Source organism: Pongo pygmaeus, chromosome 2 (genome assembly GCF_028885625.2).
Source record: "Pongo pygmaeus isolate AG05252 chromosome 2, NHGRI_mPonPyg2-v2.0_pri, whole genome shotgun sequence".
Lineage (NCBI taxonomy): Eukaryota > Metazoa > Chordata > Mammalia > Primates > Hominidae > Pongo > Pongo pygmaeus.
In genome coordinates this window covers 142422379-142441917 of record NC_085930.1, presented here as the reverse complement: position 1 = coordinate 142441917, position 19539 = coordinate 142422379, and the positions used below count along the sequence as shown (strand labels likewise).

The 19539-nt window shown below is 45.0% G+C and overlaps 1 protein-coding gene and 1 pseudogene across 1 annotated transcript in view; both read right to left on the bottom strand.

Moving 5' to 3' along the window:
* Nucleotides 1–19539, bottom strand: part of LOC129033914 (serotransferrin) — a 32402-nt gene that overhangs the window by 8999 nt on the left and 3864 nt on the right. The window contains exons 3-13 of the mRNA XM_054483112.1: nt 15732–15840; nt 14763–14939; nt 13938–14070; nt 13084–13139; nt 12408–12586; nt 11472–11649; nt 10090–10244; nt 5154–5247; nt 4531–4563; nt 3006–3158; nt 1274–1409 (exon numbers count right to left, since the gene is read on the bottom strand). Coding sequence (XP_054339087.1) covers nt 1274–1409; nt 3006–3158; nt 4531–4563; nt 5154–5247; nt 10090–10244; nt 11472–11649; nt 12408–12586; nt 13084–13139; nt 13938–14070; nt 14763–14939; nt 15732–15840 — 1403 coding nt within the window. The remainder of the gene's footprint in view (nt 1–1273; nt 1410–3005; nt 3159–4530; nt 4564–5153; nt 5248–10089; nt 10245–11471; nt 11650–12407; nt 12587–13083; nt 13140–13937; nt 14071–14762; nt 14940–15731; nt 15841–19539) is intronic.
* On the bottom strand, nt 6249–9481 carry LOC129033919 (fatty acid CoA ligase Acsl3-like; annotated as a pseudogene).

Here is a 19539-nt window from a genome sequence, read left to right as displayed (position 1 = left end):
ATTTGAGCATTTTCTCATGACCTATAATTCTCAAACGTATGTTATCACCAGAAAAAGACAAGGTATAAAAATGCAAAGGGGAACTCTATTTTAAGTCCCCCAAACTCTTCAATTTTTGTGAAAACAACACGCTCTACTTTGTGAAATTAGAAACTTGGGGAATGTGAATTGTACTTAATCTAACTTACAAAGTGGCTTTAACTGGAAAATAGGAATGACCTTTGTTTTTTACAGCATTACTGGGAAGCTCAATTATAATACCATCATCATTTGCAGTTCATGGATTCATGAACCACCAGATAACAGAAGGCCTAAAGCGGAATGGGTAGTTAAAAAGTAGTAAGGTAGGGCCAGACGTGGCCCACGCCTGTGAGTGCAAGCACTTTGGGAGGCCAAGACAGGAGGATTGCTTGAGTCCAAGAGTTTGAGACCAGCCTAGGCAATATGGCAAAACCCTGTCTCTACAAAAAATACAAAAATTAGCTGGGTGTGGTGGTGCATGCCTGTAATCCCAGCTACTAGGGAGCCTGAGGTGGGAGGATCACTTGAGCTCAGCAGGTTGAGGCTGCAGTGAACCATGAGTGTGCTACTACACTCCAGCCTGGGCAACATATAGAGACCCTGTCTCCAAAAAAAAAAAAAAAAAAAAAAAGCAAGATACACAGGTGTCTCTATGAAAATGAATGATATGAACTCCATAAAGTACAATTGTAGTTAGGAATTTAGGAATCATGTACTATTCTGTATTTCTAGATGAGTATTGTTCTGGATTACCCAGAGGTGCATGGAAAAGCTTGAGCCAAACTCTCGACTCAGTGTTTATCCAACTACAGTAGGGTATCATTGCTGAGGCACTAGTGACACTTGGGGCTGGATAATTCTTTGTTGTACCGTGTTATCCTGTGCATTGGTGGATGTTTAGCAGCTTCTATGTGTTAGATGCTAGGAGCACTTCCTCCCCCACCCAAGCATTGTCACAATAAAAAATGTCTGCAAACATTGCCAAATGTCCCTTGGGGGTCAAATCATCACCAGTTGAAAACTGCTAAACTGTACCAAACATAAGTCTCTGCTGTCTTTGACAGCCATGTCAGCATCCTGGGGGAGTCTGGCTGCCCCGCCCCATGTGGCTCTACATCTGGTTGTGAAATCTACTCTCTTAATACACGCCGCACTAACGGAATAGGAACCTAAGAATCTTACCTTAGTTCCTAAAAGAAATCTGGCCAAGGCTTGTATATTATTCTATTTGTTTCAGGGTTAAAAGACTCACCTGAAAGCCCCGGTGTAGCCGTAGTATCCCTCTTTGTTGTTGGGTTCACACAGGTGTGGGCCTGAGCCCATGCACAGCTTACAGAGACTGGAGTCTTTCTCAGACCCAGGGGCACAACCTTCACTGAAAAATTCATCTGCACAGAAGGACAAGAGGAAGTCAGCTGTTCCTGAGTCAATGCAAGCAGCTTTTATTTAAGAGATAACAGGGCTGCATGGCCCAGAATAAGTAGAACATATTCATTAATTGTGTGACCAGCCACCACCAACCCAGGACTTGCCAGGCTATAGGCTTTAAAGGGGAACCTATTGAGATTGGGAAAAGGAGTTAAGGACCATTACAATTCAGGGCAGAGGGGATTTGTTTGAGCACAATAATGATGTCATCACTACGCTAAACAAAGAAGAAATGAAAAATGTCATGAAAGGGAACAGAAAAAGGATGAAGACTGAAGGTCTTGCTTCCTGAGCTTGTGCCACCTGTTTTCAGATGTTCCCGTTCCCTGCCATTCATTAGAAGAGCCTTTGCTACATCTCCAACCTCAGGAAAGGGATGGGGAATTTTCTTTGTAGCTCAGCTGCTCTCCTGTGGCCATAAAAGTGCTAGGAGGTTCAGGAGAGCAGAGGTAGTGCCTTTGTCAGTGGGGATCCTGAGTTTTCTGAATGTCACCCTGGTCGCACTCTGCTTCATGTCTAAGTGGTGTCACAAAGCACCCTGGTACAGAGACATACTCTTATCACCACTTCCCTGACCCCACAGGGTTTTCTGGGTTAATAACCAGATTTAGAGGCCTTTTCTTTCTTAAAGAGTTGCCCAAATTTGGAGGTGGCAGGGACAAAGTACTTAGGAAGCTAATGTAAATCAAAACCACTGGAAAACATCTGTCCGTGGGAGAACTTACACTTAAAAGTTTAAGCAGGGTAGAAATAAGCTCATATCTGGTGATATTCAGAGGACATAGAAAATAAAGTGATTTCTACTGCTTAGAAGGGTCCTAGGAGCTGGGCAGGGACTTGGTGAGATTGCCAATGCCATAAAGAGACCCGGGATCACCCACACTCACATACCCTACAAAACCTTGTGGCAGGGATTGCTACCTGTCTACCCAATATCTGTTTCTCCTTGTACTTTGTAACAAAAATCTGGTTTTATCTGGGGTAGGGACATTTCCAAGTGAAAGATTACATTTCTTTTTTACAGCTAGGGATGGTGATGTACCTAAGTTCTGGGAAATGAGAAGTTTGCTGAAATAACTGGTTAGACTTCCTAGAGAGCTCCTTTAAAAAGGTGGCATAAACTTCCATTTGCTGTAACCCCTTGGTGATTGGGGCTGCCCGGATCATGGATGCGATGGCAACCATGGGGTGACCTTGAAGATGGAAGTCTTATGCTCAGAATGGAGGAGCAGAAAGTGTGAAGGAGCCTGGGTTTCTCATGACCATACCAGCCATGCACTGCTCCCCGCTGGTCTTTCTCATGAGAGATAAATGTATATTCACTCGTGCCATTGTGTTCAACCTAAATGAACCGTCCCAACTCAGCAACCCAGTTCCAGCCCTCCCAGCCCTTGTTGCTATGTCCTTGAGGACAGCGAATTCTACTGTTCTTTGACCAAATTCTACTTCTCTAGAACCAGAGCCCACAGTATCTTATGCCACACTCCTCTTCCCTAAGGCAGGACCCTGCTTTCTGGCATGGCCCTCACCAGCCCTCCTTCCCAATATTCACACACCAAATCTGCAGTGGTTGATCTTATTGTAGAGCAGGCCCATGGGGATGTTCCAGCCAGCGGTTCTGCCAACTGCCGTATGGCAGGACTTCTTGCCTTTCAGATTGTCCCAGGTGAGATCAGAAGCTGATTTCACCACTGCTACAGCAAAATACCCTACAAGAAAGACACCAGAAAAGGATGTATTAACATCTCTGGGGCTTCCAGAGTGTCTGCTTCCACTCAATTTCCCTAGGGAAGCAAAGATATCCTCAATCAGTCACTGTATCTTGAGAGGATCTTCTCAGTAATTGACTGAGGGGAAGTACAAGGAACTCTGTCAGGAGGAGATTAATCTGAACTTTAAAAACAAAATATTGTGAAAACACCATCATTAGATCAATGGCTGGGTGTATAACCCTTCCCTAAGCGCATAAAGTCACTGAAGTTATAAGCCAGCAATTCACCCTCCAATGAGTCCTATCAGAGGAATGGATACTGAAACAGCTAATGTAACCACAAACTTTCATAAATTAACATGTGTTGAGATATAGTAGTAAAAGATCAATAAGCAAAAGAGAAAAATTGGGCCAAACATTTTTTGATAAGGAGAATATAGTTTTATACCAAAATAAATATGCAAAATGGAAAATGTCAATATCAAGTCAGCTGCCATTTTCAGCAGCAAATATATACTGGTCCTTAAAATGGGAAATAGAACATCAACCTATGATTTCAGTTTGACAGTTTAATTAATTGAGATTATAGTTTCCAACAGAAAACAATCTTTATTAGCCATAGAATAAGAATGGCTTTTTCTATATCTGCTGAAGGGCTTAGCTCCCCAAGTGATGGGGAGAGGCTGGGAGGTTATAATCAGTGGAAGTGGCAAGGACAGACTTGTACAGTAATGGCTGTCTGGAATGTGACCTGCAGGGGCCTGAGCATAGGGGGCCAGTGATCGCCTTGGTGTAAGACTTCCTGACTTGCTCCTGCTCTGTTTCTTCAGATGTACCCTTACTTACCCAGAGCCCTGGGTGAGAGCCAGGTTGGCCTGGGTTCCTGGACCCAGCCCTGGCTAGAAGGTCAGATAATTTTATGTTCCCTTGATATCTTCCTGTGTGAGGCTCTCTACTGAGCCCTGTAAGGAACAAATAAGCAAAGTTCCTTGGTTGGTGCTTATTATCTGAAAATGTGCAGGCTTCATGTCATGTAAGGTGAGGATCAGTGGAAAAGACCTGGATTTCCCTTCCTAGATGTATAATCCTAGATGATCTGTCTGTAAACTCCCTGAGCTTAGGGTCCACTTGTGTATCCTTAGAGGATGCCACAACCTACCTTATAGCATTAAGTGAAAAATCCTGTGTGCAAGCCATGGCAAGTGTAAAGGGATAACCATCATTATCAATTACTATCCTTCCATGATTCTCTCGCATTGTAAAAATTGGTCTCTTACAGCACCTTATATACTTGAATTTTAAAGCTAACCAATTCCCCAAAACAATGGGAATTTATCTTTTAACTCCAGAGGTTACCAATTCAAACTCACCTGCCTCTGGTGTATTCTCACAATTATCGCTCTCTGCAGGAGAAAAGAAAATGAAGAAGGCATTAAACCCTGATTTATAGATTGGGAAACCATGCCTTTTTTTAATGCTGCAGCTAAGAATAAAGAAAGTCAGAGAAAATTATCTATACATGTCACCAATTCCCAACAAGTCCAGACTCTCTGGATGATGCAAGTCCATTTCACCTCCTGGCCTCTAGAATTTATCCACAAACTGCAAATGTCAAGTTTCCTGCTCTGTCTGCACTGAGCCCACAGAGGAGTGCTGGCCAACTATATTTAAATCCTAGCAACAGGGCAGCGAGAGAAGTGTGAGTTTTGGAACCTGGAAGACTGCCAGAAATCCCAGCTGTCCTTTGCATCTTCAGTGAGGACTTCCCAGTGCAGAACTTTCATTTCCCATTTCTGGAATGTACTATAACTCCCAACCTTCAAGATGACTGTGGGGATTTGAGATGAAGGAGCCCAGAGCTTGCAAAGTAGGAGGTGCTCAGAGAGGGAAAGCTTTATGGCAGCTGTGGTATGAATCAGGCTGTGATTTTTCCATCTCCTCTCTCCATGGCCCCGAGGGAAGAAAACACAGAGAGGTGCTCCCCACCACTTACTATTGTAGTTTTCTGCCAAGACAGGCACCAGACCACACTTGCCCGCTATGTAGACAAACCCTCCATCCAAGCTCATGGCATCAGCTTCTCCATTCTGCAAAGACACAGCAAATCACAGCAGATGAAAAGAGGCTGTTTCCTGTGCCACCCACTTTTCCAGCTGTTTCCTTGAAGCAGCCTTCCCAGCACATGAATGCCAGGGAGACAGCAGATGCTGATACTGAGCCCCCAAAGGCTCAGCCAGGCACACTCAGCAGAGAAAATCAAATATACTCTCATTTTCACCCAACCATCATAAACTGATCATCAACTCCAGGTGCCTAGTTCAAGAGCAAAGACCCACATTCAGTCCTCTTGCCCTCTCACCAAGAATTCTCATGTGCAGATGGATGAGTGGAGTCAGGGACTCGTGGCTGTGGCTGTGGAACACAGCACCTTCTGAAGCGGGGCTCTAGCCTCTAATGTCAGCCTCCTTGGGTGAGTGCTATTTCCGTGTTTGGTGCATATGTGTTTAATGAATGAGTCAAATATTTTCAAATGTTCTAAATCTCAGCTCTAATAAGCCCCAAATTTCAGGGATGCTTAGATTCAACAAGGTTTGTAAGATTTCCCTTTGGCCTGGCAATATACTTTCTAGTAATAAACCATAAAAGAACAATCAGATTGGTGGGCAACTATTTGGACAAAATGTGTAAGTGGGCAAAAATAACAGGTGTGATTTATAATAGCAAAAAGAAAATTAAACTAAATGCTCAATGACAGAGAAATAGCTAAATAAGTGGAAGCACATCCATGCTATGGAATAGATATCAATATTAAAATATCATTTTTTTCTTTAAAACGTAAGTATGGCTCTATTTATTTCTCTCAATTCATGCAAGATAATAATTACACATCAGCAAATATTATCCTCAATGATTTGATTCATAAGCATTTGAAATGTACGTAATTTCACATCAATAGCCTTGCATTTTTTTAATACTGTAAGTTAAAAAGCACCCCCCAACAGCCACTTTATATATTTTCAATACCTCCCTCTACACATCCAAACTTTAAAAAGTCATAAACTGAACATATAGGTCATGTTTAGAAACTTGAGGTTTTAGAAATCTGCTTCCTCACTATGATTCAGAAAACTCCTTATACTGACAATACAGTCACAGGTGGTAAAGGTAGTTGTAGGAGGGGAAAAGGAAAAAGACACAAGTTTGCTCTCCTACTATTTTACTAATCCTGTCTGTTGAAAATGGTGATGTCTTCAGAAGTAAAAATCTAGGTTGAATATGAGGAATGGAGTTTACCTCACAGTTTGAAACATGCATTTCAAATAATTTCCTATTTGATTTGAGCTCACTGTAGCAAACTGATGCCAAAAGAGAAAAATCATTTCTTCCACACATTCGCTCAGAGTCTGCCTGGTAATGTGTAATAAATTCTTTGTGTTTTAGCTTGAAGGCACCTGTCACCAGACCAGTTTCAGGATCCATGGGTCAGGGCTCAAACCAATTTTTAATGGATTTTCAAACTTTTTCAGACATGCTCAAATAGCAGCTTCAGAAAGTACTTTAAGTATGGTAGTCCCCTCTTATCCGCAAGGGATATGTTCCAAGACCCCCAGTCTTGGAACCTGAAACCCTATACAATGTTTATTTCCTAAACCTACAAGCCTATGATAAAGTTTATAAATTAGGCACAGTAAGAGATTAACAACAACAATAATAAAACAGAACAATTATACTATAATAAAAGTTATATTAATGTGCTCTCTCTCTCTCTCTCAAAATATCTTAACATTTTTGGACCACGGTTGACTGTAGGTATAACCCAAGAAAGCGAAACCTCACATAAAGGGGGACTACTGCACCTCATCTTCTGTTTCACAACTGTTAGACAGCTCCTCCCAAGTTCCTATAAGTCCTTTCTTTCAAGTTAGTTCTGTTAGTTCCTTTTGATTTGGCACAACAAATCCAATGACATAACAACAATTAACTGTTTGCAAATGCACAAATGTCATCTATTACTGAGAGATTCTTCAGAGTTGGCTCTACTTTCCCAAGGGAAACATAGTCTCCTGCCTATAGTTTTACAAGGTCCTTTTTATGATCGATCATCTGTAAACAACCATCAAACTCTTCAGCATCTCCAGGACATAACCACTTCTGTCCATTTCCATCTTCAAAGAAATCAGCTTTTGTTTCTGCTTTGTTTCTGTAGCATCCCATTGTCACTTTTTAGCCACCGATAAGAATTCCACCTCTGGGATGTGGTTTTTCAGTATTAAAGTATCCAGCTTCCTCCCAGTTCTTTAATTTAACTTCACGGCAAACTAATGGGACTCCCACTTCTGCCAGTATTGTAATCCACACATCTATAATTATTCCAGCCCCTGTAGGTTCAGTGAGTCTGGATCCCTGACCACAACAAAAACATATTCATGAACTTGCTGCCTGTTGCAGAAAGTGGAGCACTTTCGTACAATAAAAGCTGAATATTTCCACCTAGAAAGCTTCACAATTTCCAGAAAACAAAGCTGTCACACAATCCAGTACTATGATCTTTTGAAATGTGTTCCATTTTATAATTATAGGCCAGAATAAACAGATTCTGTTGAAGGCTACTCATTTCATACACTTTATTCATGACATTTTGGTAGATCTGATCCATGATTTCCAGAAGAGCTGCCATCAGTGTTGGTTTCAACCTGGAAGTAGACCCTTTGCTTCCGGTTTTTATTTTTTTATTTTTTATTTTTTTGAGATGGTGTCTCACTATGTTTCCCAGGCTGGACTCAGACTCCTGGGCTCAAGCAATCCTCCTACCTCAGCCTCCTGAGTAGCTGGTACTACAGCTGCATGCCACACTGCCCAGCCCATTTTTTACGTTTAAAGACTGATCCACTAAAGTCTGGAGTGAAGAGTAGCCAAGCAGCCATCCATGAGAAAAACAAAGAAGCTCAACGCTTAATTCTAGAACATGGGCCACAGGTAAATATCCAGTGTAGCCATCTTCCTCTTCCAGTCTGGGAATCCCTTCTGCCATCCCAGTAATACCAGTAATGATGTTTCTATGCGAGATGATGACTCCCTTTGGAAGTCCTGTGTGTCTACTCATGAACATGATTACTGCAATAATTGAGGGCACTGGTCACTCTGGGATCTGTTTTCCACACTCACCTTTGCTTTCTACTGCAGCCATGGTGTCCACGATAACAACCTTGGGAAACTGGGACAGGTCAGTGGCTTCCCATTGACAGTGATGATATGTCACAGGTGTGGGACCAAATAAACTATGTCTTTCAACTTTGTTTCCAATAATTCTTTACTAGCAATGATATTGGTTACTTCTGTTTCATTAATCCACAGACCCTGGACCTCCTAAAGTAGCATACAATTTTATGAACTAAATGTTATGCATGAAACATACCTATCCAGCAATCATCCACTTGGACGTGGTCTCACAGAACATGGCAATATTGGTCTTTGGTTTCTGCCCCAACATCTGTAAGCTATTTCCAACATTAAAGGCTCAAACGATGACATCTTCATAGGAGGGCAAATTATGATGTCCAAGAAGAACCTTTTAAAATATGTTTCCATTTGGTTGTACTTAATCTTCTTCATTTAAGATTTCACATGTTCCCAAGAGTCTTTTGCTCTTCCTTTTTTTTTTACAGACGTAAAAACTTTATCTATTGTATCACATCCAGAGTATAATATTGAAGCCCAGCCACTCAAACTGCTAACAGATTTGTATAGACTCAGGTTTTGAATTTGTAGGCTTTGCTTTAACTTAGTTTGGTTTTTCTTGTCTTGACTCAGACAAAAATTAAAATGGAATGTATGTTAAAATAGTATAAAGTGATATTTATAAATTGTATGAAATATAAAATAATGAGGTTGATGGTCCCTTTTTGCTTCATGGTACATAGTTCTGAAGATACTTGGTTATTCATAAGTGCTCAAAAAGCAGAATTAACATATTTCAGCAAAAATCAGTTGACAATGGCAAGAGGTACTAGTGCCTTTATAATATGCATCTTTGTTTCAATATATTTGCTGATTTTATTATAAAGGATCCAACTCAAGAATAGCCAAATGGAAGAGACACAGAGGGCAAGAAATGCGGGGAGGAGGGGGAGTGGAGCTTGGCACTTCATGTTCTCTCTAGGCAAACCACGCTACCCCATCTTGATGTGTGCACTAACACAGAAGCTCCAGATTAGGTTTTACAAGAATGATTTATGATATGGGAAAAGCTTACTAGATACTGTGAGTGAGTAAAAGGTAGCAAGCAACCTACATGAAATGATCCCAATAAGGGACTTTTCTCTGAATTACATGATTATAAGTACTTTTTATTTCTTCTTTATATCATTCAGGATTTTAAAAATTCTCTGTAAGCCAACATGGAATATTCTTTCTTTTTTTTAAAAAAAAAAAAGTTTTTAGAGACAAGGTCCTGCTAAGTTGCTAGCCATGAACTCCTGGGCTCAAGCAATCCTCCTGCCTCAGCTTCCGAAGTAGCTGGGACTACAGGTGCATGCCACCATGCCCGGCTAGGATACTCTTTTGATCAACAAAGCAAATTTCTACCTGCTTGGATCCTACCAGGCACTCAGGATCTTACCACAGTGATCATGGCACACCAGTGGTCTCAGGACACTCACACCATGGTCCAGCCTCCCTAAGCAGGCACCGCTCAGCCTGCCCTTTCACCATACACTCATACGAGGAGGTAACTGAGCCCTGTGGGCACCCTTCAGATCCACAAGCTCAAAGATTCTGAACCTCCGGTGGGGCTGTGCTCACATAGTCAGGGCAAGGTTCCTGGGAGCCAGGTGTTTGCATCATTCCCAGGAACACTCCCTAGCTCAGTCTTGGGGGCCAGCAGGCAGCAATGACAGGGACGCTGCCCTAGGAAGGCTGGAGTGACATACCATGATCTTGGCGATGCAGTCTTCAGTGGTCTCTGCTGATACACACTCTATTTTCCCTGCACTGTTAACACTCCACTCATCACACTTGAGCCTCTCATGGTGGCTCAGCGCACACCACTTCACAGGCTTGCATTCATCTGTTAGGGCTTCCGGGCCTATGGCATAAAACAAGAGCAAAGATCAGAAGCGGCCCTAGCTGTTGCCTGGTGTTTATCAGCACTACTCACTGTCTTCATGCAAATGCTGGGATTTGCCAGCAATAAACAAACAGACCCCATTCAAGGAATTAATCACCTTAGAAAGCAAAGTCAATGCACAATCTCTTGGTTGACTTCTCATTTAAATTTAGTTTTTTATGTCTTCTGAGAAGCCAACTTTCCTCTCCAGCCTCTGGGCACTACATGACCTCTGGCTGTTTTTTTCCTTCCTGTTTTTCAGATAGCACTTAACTACTGGAGGTGTTCTTATTTATATGTTCATTGTTTATTGTCAGGTTTTCTGCAGGAGAACAGAAGCTCCAACAGAGAAAGGGCCCTCCCTGTCTTGTTCACCAGGGCATCCTCAGGGTTAGGGCAATGCTAGCACATGGTCAGCATAATAAATGTCTGATGAATAAATGTACATCTGCTCATCTTTCAGACTGAGCTCAAGAGTCACTTCCTCAAGGAAGCTTTGCCTTAACCCCAAGTCCAGGGCCTGTTTTTCTTTGTTTTGCACTCTCATAGGGCCATGGTATTTTGTTGTTATATTTTTCCCCTTTTAAGCATATCTCTTGTTTTGTAATCATCATCCAACAGCATGACTATTCATTAAACATTTATCTTCTCCCCAGTTTGAAATTACCAGGACAACAGAATCAGATATATATTTGTCATGCCATCCTATGTCCAGCACCTAGCAGAGCATATGGCTAGATGTTCAATAAATGTCTGCTGAATAAATGAATGGTCAAGCAAAACCACAGTGACTCAATGAAATTGAGGACTGGGATCAACCTCTCTTAGAGCGCCTCTTCATTATGGTACATGTTGACTGGCTGGAGATGTGCAATATACAGCAATTTTGTTCTATTTCACTTACTCTGTGATAAGCTAATTGGCTTCACAAAGTAGGTAAGGCAGTCCTGATTGATGCAAAGGAAATACTGGAACCAACCCACGTCATTTTAAATGTGGATTTCCTTTAAAGCCCATGGTGACATCAAGGCCATCTCATAATGACTAACGCCATTCAGCATCAGTCTAACACTGGGCTCACAGACAGGTCAGAAAAAGGAGCATCGGGAGAGGCGTGCAGGTCCCTGAAAAGACTCAATCTCTGGCCCCTGTGCTCACCAGGTTTCCCAAGTGCTTGTGGTCACCTGGTTCTTCCCAGGTACTCACATGTGCCTTCCCGTAGATTCCGGATGGCAGTGACATACTCATAGCCCAGGTACATCCTGGCATCCATCCTGGGGGGTACTTTTAAAAACCCATGGGCAGAGTCCTTAAACAGCAGGTCCTTCCCATGAGGAGAGCTGAATAGTTGGAATTCTTTTGATTTGTCTTTGCCAAAATGTTCCTGTTCATAGAAAAACATAATAGTGGATGGCAACAGAGAAGAAAGGAGGCTGAGAAATGGGACTGAAGAGAAAACAAATCTCTGCAGGAAACAACATGAAAAAGTTCAAGATGCCAGGAGAGAGGGCAGTCGGACCTGCTCCTGCTCACCCAGCACTCCTCTGCCTGTAGCCCTCGTGGGTCCGCGATTTCCCTGAACCTGCTTCTGTGCCTGTCTCCCGGAACGGGTTGAGACATCGGTGAGAACAAGAAACGTGGTTAATCCAGAGCCTGCCCTGTATGGTTGCCAGTCAAACTCTCAGTGGACAGATGGGAGGGCTCGGCAAGAGGAAGCTGGCTGAGCCCAAATCACACAGCTCTTGAGAAGTAAAGCCGCTGTGTAGGCAGCCCCCTCACAGCCAGGCTGAGGGGCATGGGGAGAGAGACCATTTCCTTTTGGGAGGGTCATGGAAAGCCTCCTTAGGGAGGGGTTTCACTTTGGGCCTTGAAGTTTAGGTAGAAAGGAATGGAACAGAGCAATACAGAGCCTCTTCAGGTGTCACCAGCCAGAAAGGCAAGGGCGGCAGATGGTAGCACCACAGCAGGCTCCCTGCTGCTCTGTGAGGAGTCCCAGCTTTTAGAGAACTTAATGACGTGTGGCATGGCTCCCACTGTATCCTGAACACACAGACTTCCAGAGTGACAAGATGGCCAGGAGGAAAACCCCCAAATCCAAGCAGGGAGCACTAAGCTGGAGGGGAGGGTGGCAGGTGGGGATACCTGGGCCTGGTTGAGAAGCTCCCAGATCAAGTCCTCCTTGCCGCCCATACTTCGGGCCACGACGGTGTGAGAAGGGACCTGGGCCAAGTGGCAGTCCTTGTATTCATCTACCGGCTTCCGGGTGTTGTCCAGGCAAAGCAGCTCATACTGGTCCCTGTCAGCCTTGTTTGCCAAGTTCTCTGGGAAACAAGGGAAAGCCCAGGTGAGCTTAACACAGCAGAGCCATGGGCTGTGGTGCCCATCCTTGAAATTCCATTGATCATAGAAAGTATGAGCTGAGAGGCCTGGAGTGAGCACTGAAGGCCAGAGAACATGCAGGAGAATGACTTGCTCAAGACCCCACAGCCAGGTAAAGGCTTCTGATGCCCATGTAGCAGTGATTGCTCCTCATTCCACCATGAGCCTGACCTAAGCAGCACCAACCCCCAGTCCTTGGTTATGGCAACACTACCCCAGAGGCAGAGGCACTGTGTGGAGAGACTGAATGATGGAAAGAGGCCCAGGAATCCAGATGGGGACCCCGTAGGTACCTAACTCTGCACAGGTGGAAACCCAGGCAATGATAAAGGAGAAATACAGTATGCTCATGTCCAACTACTGAGCATGAAAAAGGGAACACAGAAAAAGAACACCCACTACTTGGAGGGGCCCTGGTGGATTCTTGTCTCATTCTTACCAAATACAGTCGAGTGCTTGACAAAGGCCACATCCCCAGCACCATCCTTCAGACACCTGGGTCAAAGAAACAAATCAGCAGGGCTCCTGCAGGGCAGGCCCTTCTCCTGCACCTGCAGAGTCTGATCACACTGTCCAGCACTCACACTAGGATAGAGCCTGGGGAAAGCCTCTGTGCAGCCCCGTAGCTGAAGCAACACCATGGTGTGCAGACCTCCAGTGCAGTGCTGAGATGGGGGAATGAGCTCACACGAGATAAAAAGCCTTCATAACCCAAAGAAGCAAAATGCAACTGAAGATATTTTCATGTGAAAAGAGTTTTTAAACTTCTGGAATAGAAGATAATGGTATAGTGTCTCCTGAGGGTGAAAATGTGCCTTTGGCTGGTTGTAAAACTTTAGGATATAATCAAGGTAAAAAGAGAGAGTAAGAAATCAGCTTCCCAGATAGAGACAGTGATAGGGGCAGGAGATAGGCAGTGTGCTGAGCAGGTAACACTGCTGAGATTGAGGGAAGAGGGCCAGTCCCTGGACAGTGGGCCCAGACACTAGAGGCATGATTGTCCTTTCAGGCTCTGCCCGATCCACTGAGAGGATACACCGACCAGGCTTGAGGGCTCTGGGGAGAAAGGAAGGGCCCCCAGGAAAAGGACCTGCTTGTCAGGGTCAGATGAAAGGGAGCATGGGCTGGCTTGGCCTAGGAGTCCCAGGTTGTGCTTCTGACTCACTGGGAGGGGATTAGGCCACCTTGATGCCCCTGTAGGCAGGCAGGGCTCGGCTTTGGACCAGGAAAGAATTCTCACCCTGAGGACATTTGGCACTTTGGCCACCATGGAGCAGCAGACATCTCACTCACTTGAAGGCTCCCGAGTAGCTGAAGTATTGGTTAAGGGTGGAGCAGCCACACCCTGGACACAGTTGACACAGCTGGGGGAAGTCCGTCCCATCCGCACAGGGGACACAGCTGCCCGAGAAGAAATTGGCCACTGCTGCTCAGCACAGAGAAATGGACAACAGAGCATGAGTGAGGCTGGCCACAGCCAATGGTATCACCCCACCCAGGCCCATCAGGGAACAGAGGGGACTAAAACCAAACCAGTACATGCAGTCCCAGCTTGCCCTTATGCTAACTCATCAAGATCAAGGATTTCTAATAGGAACAAGTTGATCTCTGTCTTGCCACCATCCATCAGAGGAAACAGGCCTATGCTTCCCACTAACCAAGGCCTATCTCAGGTCTTTCTCAGCACACCTTCTCCCTGCTTCGTCAGAGGCTGGAACAGCTCAGAGAGAGGTCCCTTCTGGGATCCATGCCCCAGACATGAGAGAAGTGCTTAGAGAGGTGCAGGGCTCCAGAGAAACCTCCAGGAAAGAAATCCAGAGAAGCGGACAAGAGAGCCACCATCATCTAGACTGAAGCCCTCTGCCGAGCCTTGCGCCCTTTCCTCACTCATCAGAACAGCCTCTGCTGGGGTGCTGGGAGCTCAGAGCAGAAAAAAGCTCAGCTCCACCTCCCAAGTGCTGCTGGTGCAGCAGACCTGCCAGTTTAAAGTTCGTTAACCTCCTTCCCCCACCTGAGTTCATCCCACATGTCTGCTGATGGTGATTGCCTAGTGCGGCCTGTGTGGGCATCTGGAGCAGAGGCAGCTGCTCGAGGGCACCCAGACTCCTGCCAGCTTACCTTTCTCAAGAGGTTTACGTGGCTCAGGTAAGTCACAGTAAAGTAAGCCTATGGGGATGTTCCACCCAGCGGACCTGCCTAGACCCGTGTGGCAGGACTTCTTGCCTCGAAGCTGGTTCATCTGGAAGCCACTATCCTTCTTCACCACAGCAACAGCATAATAGAAAGTCTGTGGATCTGCAAAGGCACAGTATGAATGGAAGGCCCTCAGCCTGGTGTAGGGAAACATGGCTCATCACCACCGGACTCTTGAGGAGGAAGGGGGGTGGAGAGGCCATGCTTTTACTGGACTGGGTGATAAGGAGTGGGGAATCAGGAAGACCTTCCTAGGCTTGCAGGGGAGAGAGAAGACCATAGAAGGTATATTTGTAATATTACCCCTCCAGGCAAACAGGGGCAAGAAGACCACACGCACATGTGTCCTGAATGCTTTGCCTCCCCTGGCCCTGCAGCGTGTCTGCCTACACCTAACCAACCCTAGCCACCAGGAAACTGGAGCTGTGGCAACAGAGGCCCATCAAAGCATTTCCTGTCCCCTGGCACAGGCCCAGAGACAGTCAGGTTGATCTCAGAAGACTTGCAGGGCTGCTGGCATCTGAGTGTGTGCTCCAGAGTGACCTCTCCTGTGTGAGTGGTACCTATGGCTCCAGAGGCCTCCAGGGACCCTAGACATATCACTAGACCGCAGTAGCCTTCAAGTCAAGCTGCACACAGCCTGCTGTGTTTCTCTGATAAGCATATCCCCCTGGCCCAGGGGTCAGTTTTAGGAGCACCAGCCCTCAGCCAGCCCAAAGCCCCCAGAGGCCTTGATGTGTGGCTGTGGTGGCTGACGGGGCCCCTCACTCTCTACTCACTCTCCAAAGATGAACGTTCATTATATCTGATATCCAAAACCTGCCTGTAAAACACAACACTCAGCATAGAGAATAAGGATGACAACTCCTTCCTGGGGTCCCGGGTAGAACTTACCCTCTTTTGACCCGTAGAACTCTGCCACCACAGGCTTCAGGTTATTGGGAGCCAGGTAAGCGTCATACACCAAACCTGCATCCAGCGTCACAGCATCCGCTTCATTTGCCTGAAAGAGAACAGGCCAGTCCTGGATGAAGCCTTGACTTCCAAGGAAGGTCCACCTCAACCCACACAAGTAGAGAGTGGCTACCAGGACTCCACGGACCCAGGGCCAGAACTCGACTAGACCATGCACAGACCTGCTGGCTTCAGTTGACTCTGTCTCCCTCGCAAGGGCACGTAGCCACGAAATTCCTATTCCTTCTGCATAGACAGAGGGATGGATTGTGTTTCTCTTTTCCCTGATGAGGTGCCCAGCTCCTGGCCAAAAATCCTACGTGACTTTACCGTAGGCAATTACGAAGGATTAACCTGGCAGGCTCCGTGGGAGAAAGCCGCCCTCGCCACCCCAGACTCAGAGCACAGCCAGTGCAATGCAGTCTCTGAAGGGGACTCTGCTATCAAGGACACAGCTCTCTTGGGGTGGCCACGCCCTTCTTACACCTGTTTTCATTCCTAGCCCATGACCTTTGCTCAGAGCCCTCTTTATTTTGAGACTTCCTTTGAGGTCTTCCTCAGGTGCTTCTGTGGAGATTTTTTTTCTAGGGGAAGATGGGAACCTTGAAAACATTCATCTTCACTCTGACTCGGTACTCAATGCTCTTCCTTCCTGTCCTGGGTCCATAAAACTGCATTACCCTTTTGCTGAGGGATTGGGCACTTTCTCTGGGTTTAGCTTCTTGGTGATACTATGTACTGAATGATCAAAAGCTTGATTATTACTTCCATTTTTGCTCATCTCTGGTATAAATGTCTACTCCAACACATGGGCAGCCCATCTCTCTTTCTATCTCAGCTCCATTTTACAAGTGAGAAATCTGAGACACAGAAAGGTTAAGTCACTTCCCTGGGCCACGTAGCCAGTAAGTCATGGAGCTGGGATTTGAGTCCAGACAGTCCGGGTTTATTTCTTATCATTACACTGTTACTTCAGGTTATGTTCCTTTTTGACTTTGTGCTTCTATAAGCCCTCATCTTTACATCAACAGGTCCCTTGAAATACTATAGCTGCCTTCTTACTAGATCTATAATTTATTTTCTTTTTATGTAAATCCTTAAAGTGAGCCCAACCATCTTTTATTTAGACACTTAAACACATAGTTTTACTCCTTTTTTGTTTTAAATGTCTTTAATCAAAATGATTTTTCCAGAAGCCCTTGCCAGTTCTCTATGAAGATTTCTCATTGATCAAATTACAAAGCAGGCCGGGTATAGTGGCTCATACCTTGTACTTCCAGCACTTTGGGAAGCCGAGGCAAGTGGATCACCTGAGGTTAGGAGTTCGAGACCAGCCTAGCCAATACGGTGAAACACTGTCTCTACCAAAACAAACAAAAATTAGCTGGGCTTGGTGGCACATGCCTGTAATACCAGCCACTTGGGAGGCTGAGGCAGGAGAATCGCTTGAACCTGGGACGCAGAGGTTGCAGTGAGCCGAGATTGCACCACTACACTCTAGCCTAGGTGACAGAGCAAGACTCTCAAAAAAAAAAAAAAAAAAAAATTACAAAGCAAAAACTATAGTTCCATGAGCTTTGTTGTGTTACAATCAAGTAATAAGACAATAGTATTTCTAAATGAAATAAAATACGTTGTAAGACAAACTGTATCAGCAGTCTCGCTCTTGTCCCCCAGGCTTGAGTGCAATGGCTCGATCTCGGCTCACTGCAACCTCTGCCTCCCGGGTTCAAACGATTCTCCTGCCTCTGCCTCCCAAGTAGCTGGGATTAAGGCGCCTGCCATCACACCCGGCTAATTTTTGTATTTTTTTTAGTAGAGATGGGGTTTCACCATGTTGGCCAGGCTGGTCTCGAACTCCTGACCTCAGGTGATCCACCCGCCTCGGCCTCCCAAAGTGCTGGGATTACAGGCAAGAGCCACTGCGCCCAGCCAATTTTAACCATTTTCAAGTGTACATTTTAGTGGCATTAAGTACATGCATTCACATTGTTTTATAACCATCACCTCTATCCATCTCCAGAAACTGAAACTCTTCACACATTAAACAATTACCTCCTATTTCTCCCCCACCCCAGCCCCTGGTAGTCATTATGCTACTTTCTGTTTCTATAAATTTGACTATTCTAGATACTTAATAAAAGTGGAATCTTACAATATTTGTCCTTTTGTATCTAGCTTGCTTCACTTATGTTTTCAAGGTTCATCTCGGTGTAGCACATATCAGAGTTTCATTTATTTTTAAGGCGAAAAATATCTCATCATTTGTGTTCACCACATTTTATTTATCTATTCACTCATCAATGGATATTTGGGTTGTAGAACATATTTTTAATATACCACAATACAAAACAAAATTAAGAGACATGATGGGCCTTTCTGTTCCACAACAACTAGACCTTATATATGAAGCACACTTCGTGGTTTTGTTTAATCTGCAAACACCTTCCCTTCCCCAGTCCTCACATTGTTGAATAAAAACGAAGCAAACAGGGTGCAGCACACCAACATGGCACATGTATACATATGTAACAAACCTGCACATTGTGCACGTGTACCCTAGAACTTAAAGTATAATACAAAATATATATATTTTTTAAAAAATGAAGCAAACAAACGAGAGCTTTGCCCAGTGCAGTGGGGTTGGGAGAGTGGTCAGGAACCTGGTCTTTCTTTGCCAAGACACCAAGAAATCACTGGTGCCTCGGGGGCTCAGGGAGCCGAAGAGCTAAGGCCTAAAATACAGCATCCAGCACTAGAGCTGCGGGGTTCCCAGGGGAACCTGCACCAGCTGGGAGGGACAGGATTCTAATCAAGCAAGCTCTCACAAGTCAAGATAACCAAACCCAGAAGAAGGAAAGCTACAGAGAGAAGGCTGGAGGGAAGCCAAGGGGAAGCCAGCAGGAAGACATGGGTAGAGGAGGAAAACCCCAGTGCGGATTCCTCGAGGGAAGCCAGGCTCCATCTGGATGTGTTTACCTCTTCCACCTTTTCCCTTCGGCTAACCTCCTGCTTGCTTTGTGCTGAGAATGTAGAATTTCCCACACTTGACAAGTCTGTCCAAACCCCTGCACTAAGAGACCTGACCAGACTCTGGCATGGCTCCTAGCAGAACAAATCTGTGTCCCTAGGATGGCCCCGGTTCCCCTTAAAGTGCTTGCCTAAGAAAACTCAGTGCTGCCAGGAAAATGTACCTGTTTCTTCTAGTCAACACACAACTGATGATAGGCCCCTGACCTCCCTTTCCAAGAGCATTTACTAAAAAGGGCTTAAAACTGTGAATATGTATCTCTTGAAACTCACAAGCATCTCTCTCAAGGACTGAGAGCCATTCCTTTGCAACACAATCATCAGAATGGATAGAGTGTCTGTCTCGCAGTCTCTGTGGGAGAATAGAGTCCTAATCAAGAGAACTGCCAGCTATCAGACACAGCTGGCCTCCTCACATTTACACTGACCAGCCCTTTCTACCTTTTTACTTCTCTGACTCTACAGAGCCCTGCGTTCTCCCCTTCCTCATTCTCCCTTTAAAATGCTCACATCACCACTGCACAAATCAGAATGGAGCCTAGCTCTTTCCCCCACTGTCAGTAGTTACTGAATGAAACCTATTGTCACTGCCTAAACTAATATCTGGCTGTGCTTATCTTTGACAGCTCCCATTACCCTGGCCTCCCACTAGCAACTTAAATAAGCCCGCTCTGCTCTGCCTCAGGCCCTTTGCATATGCTCTTTGTTTGCTGCCTGG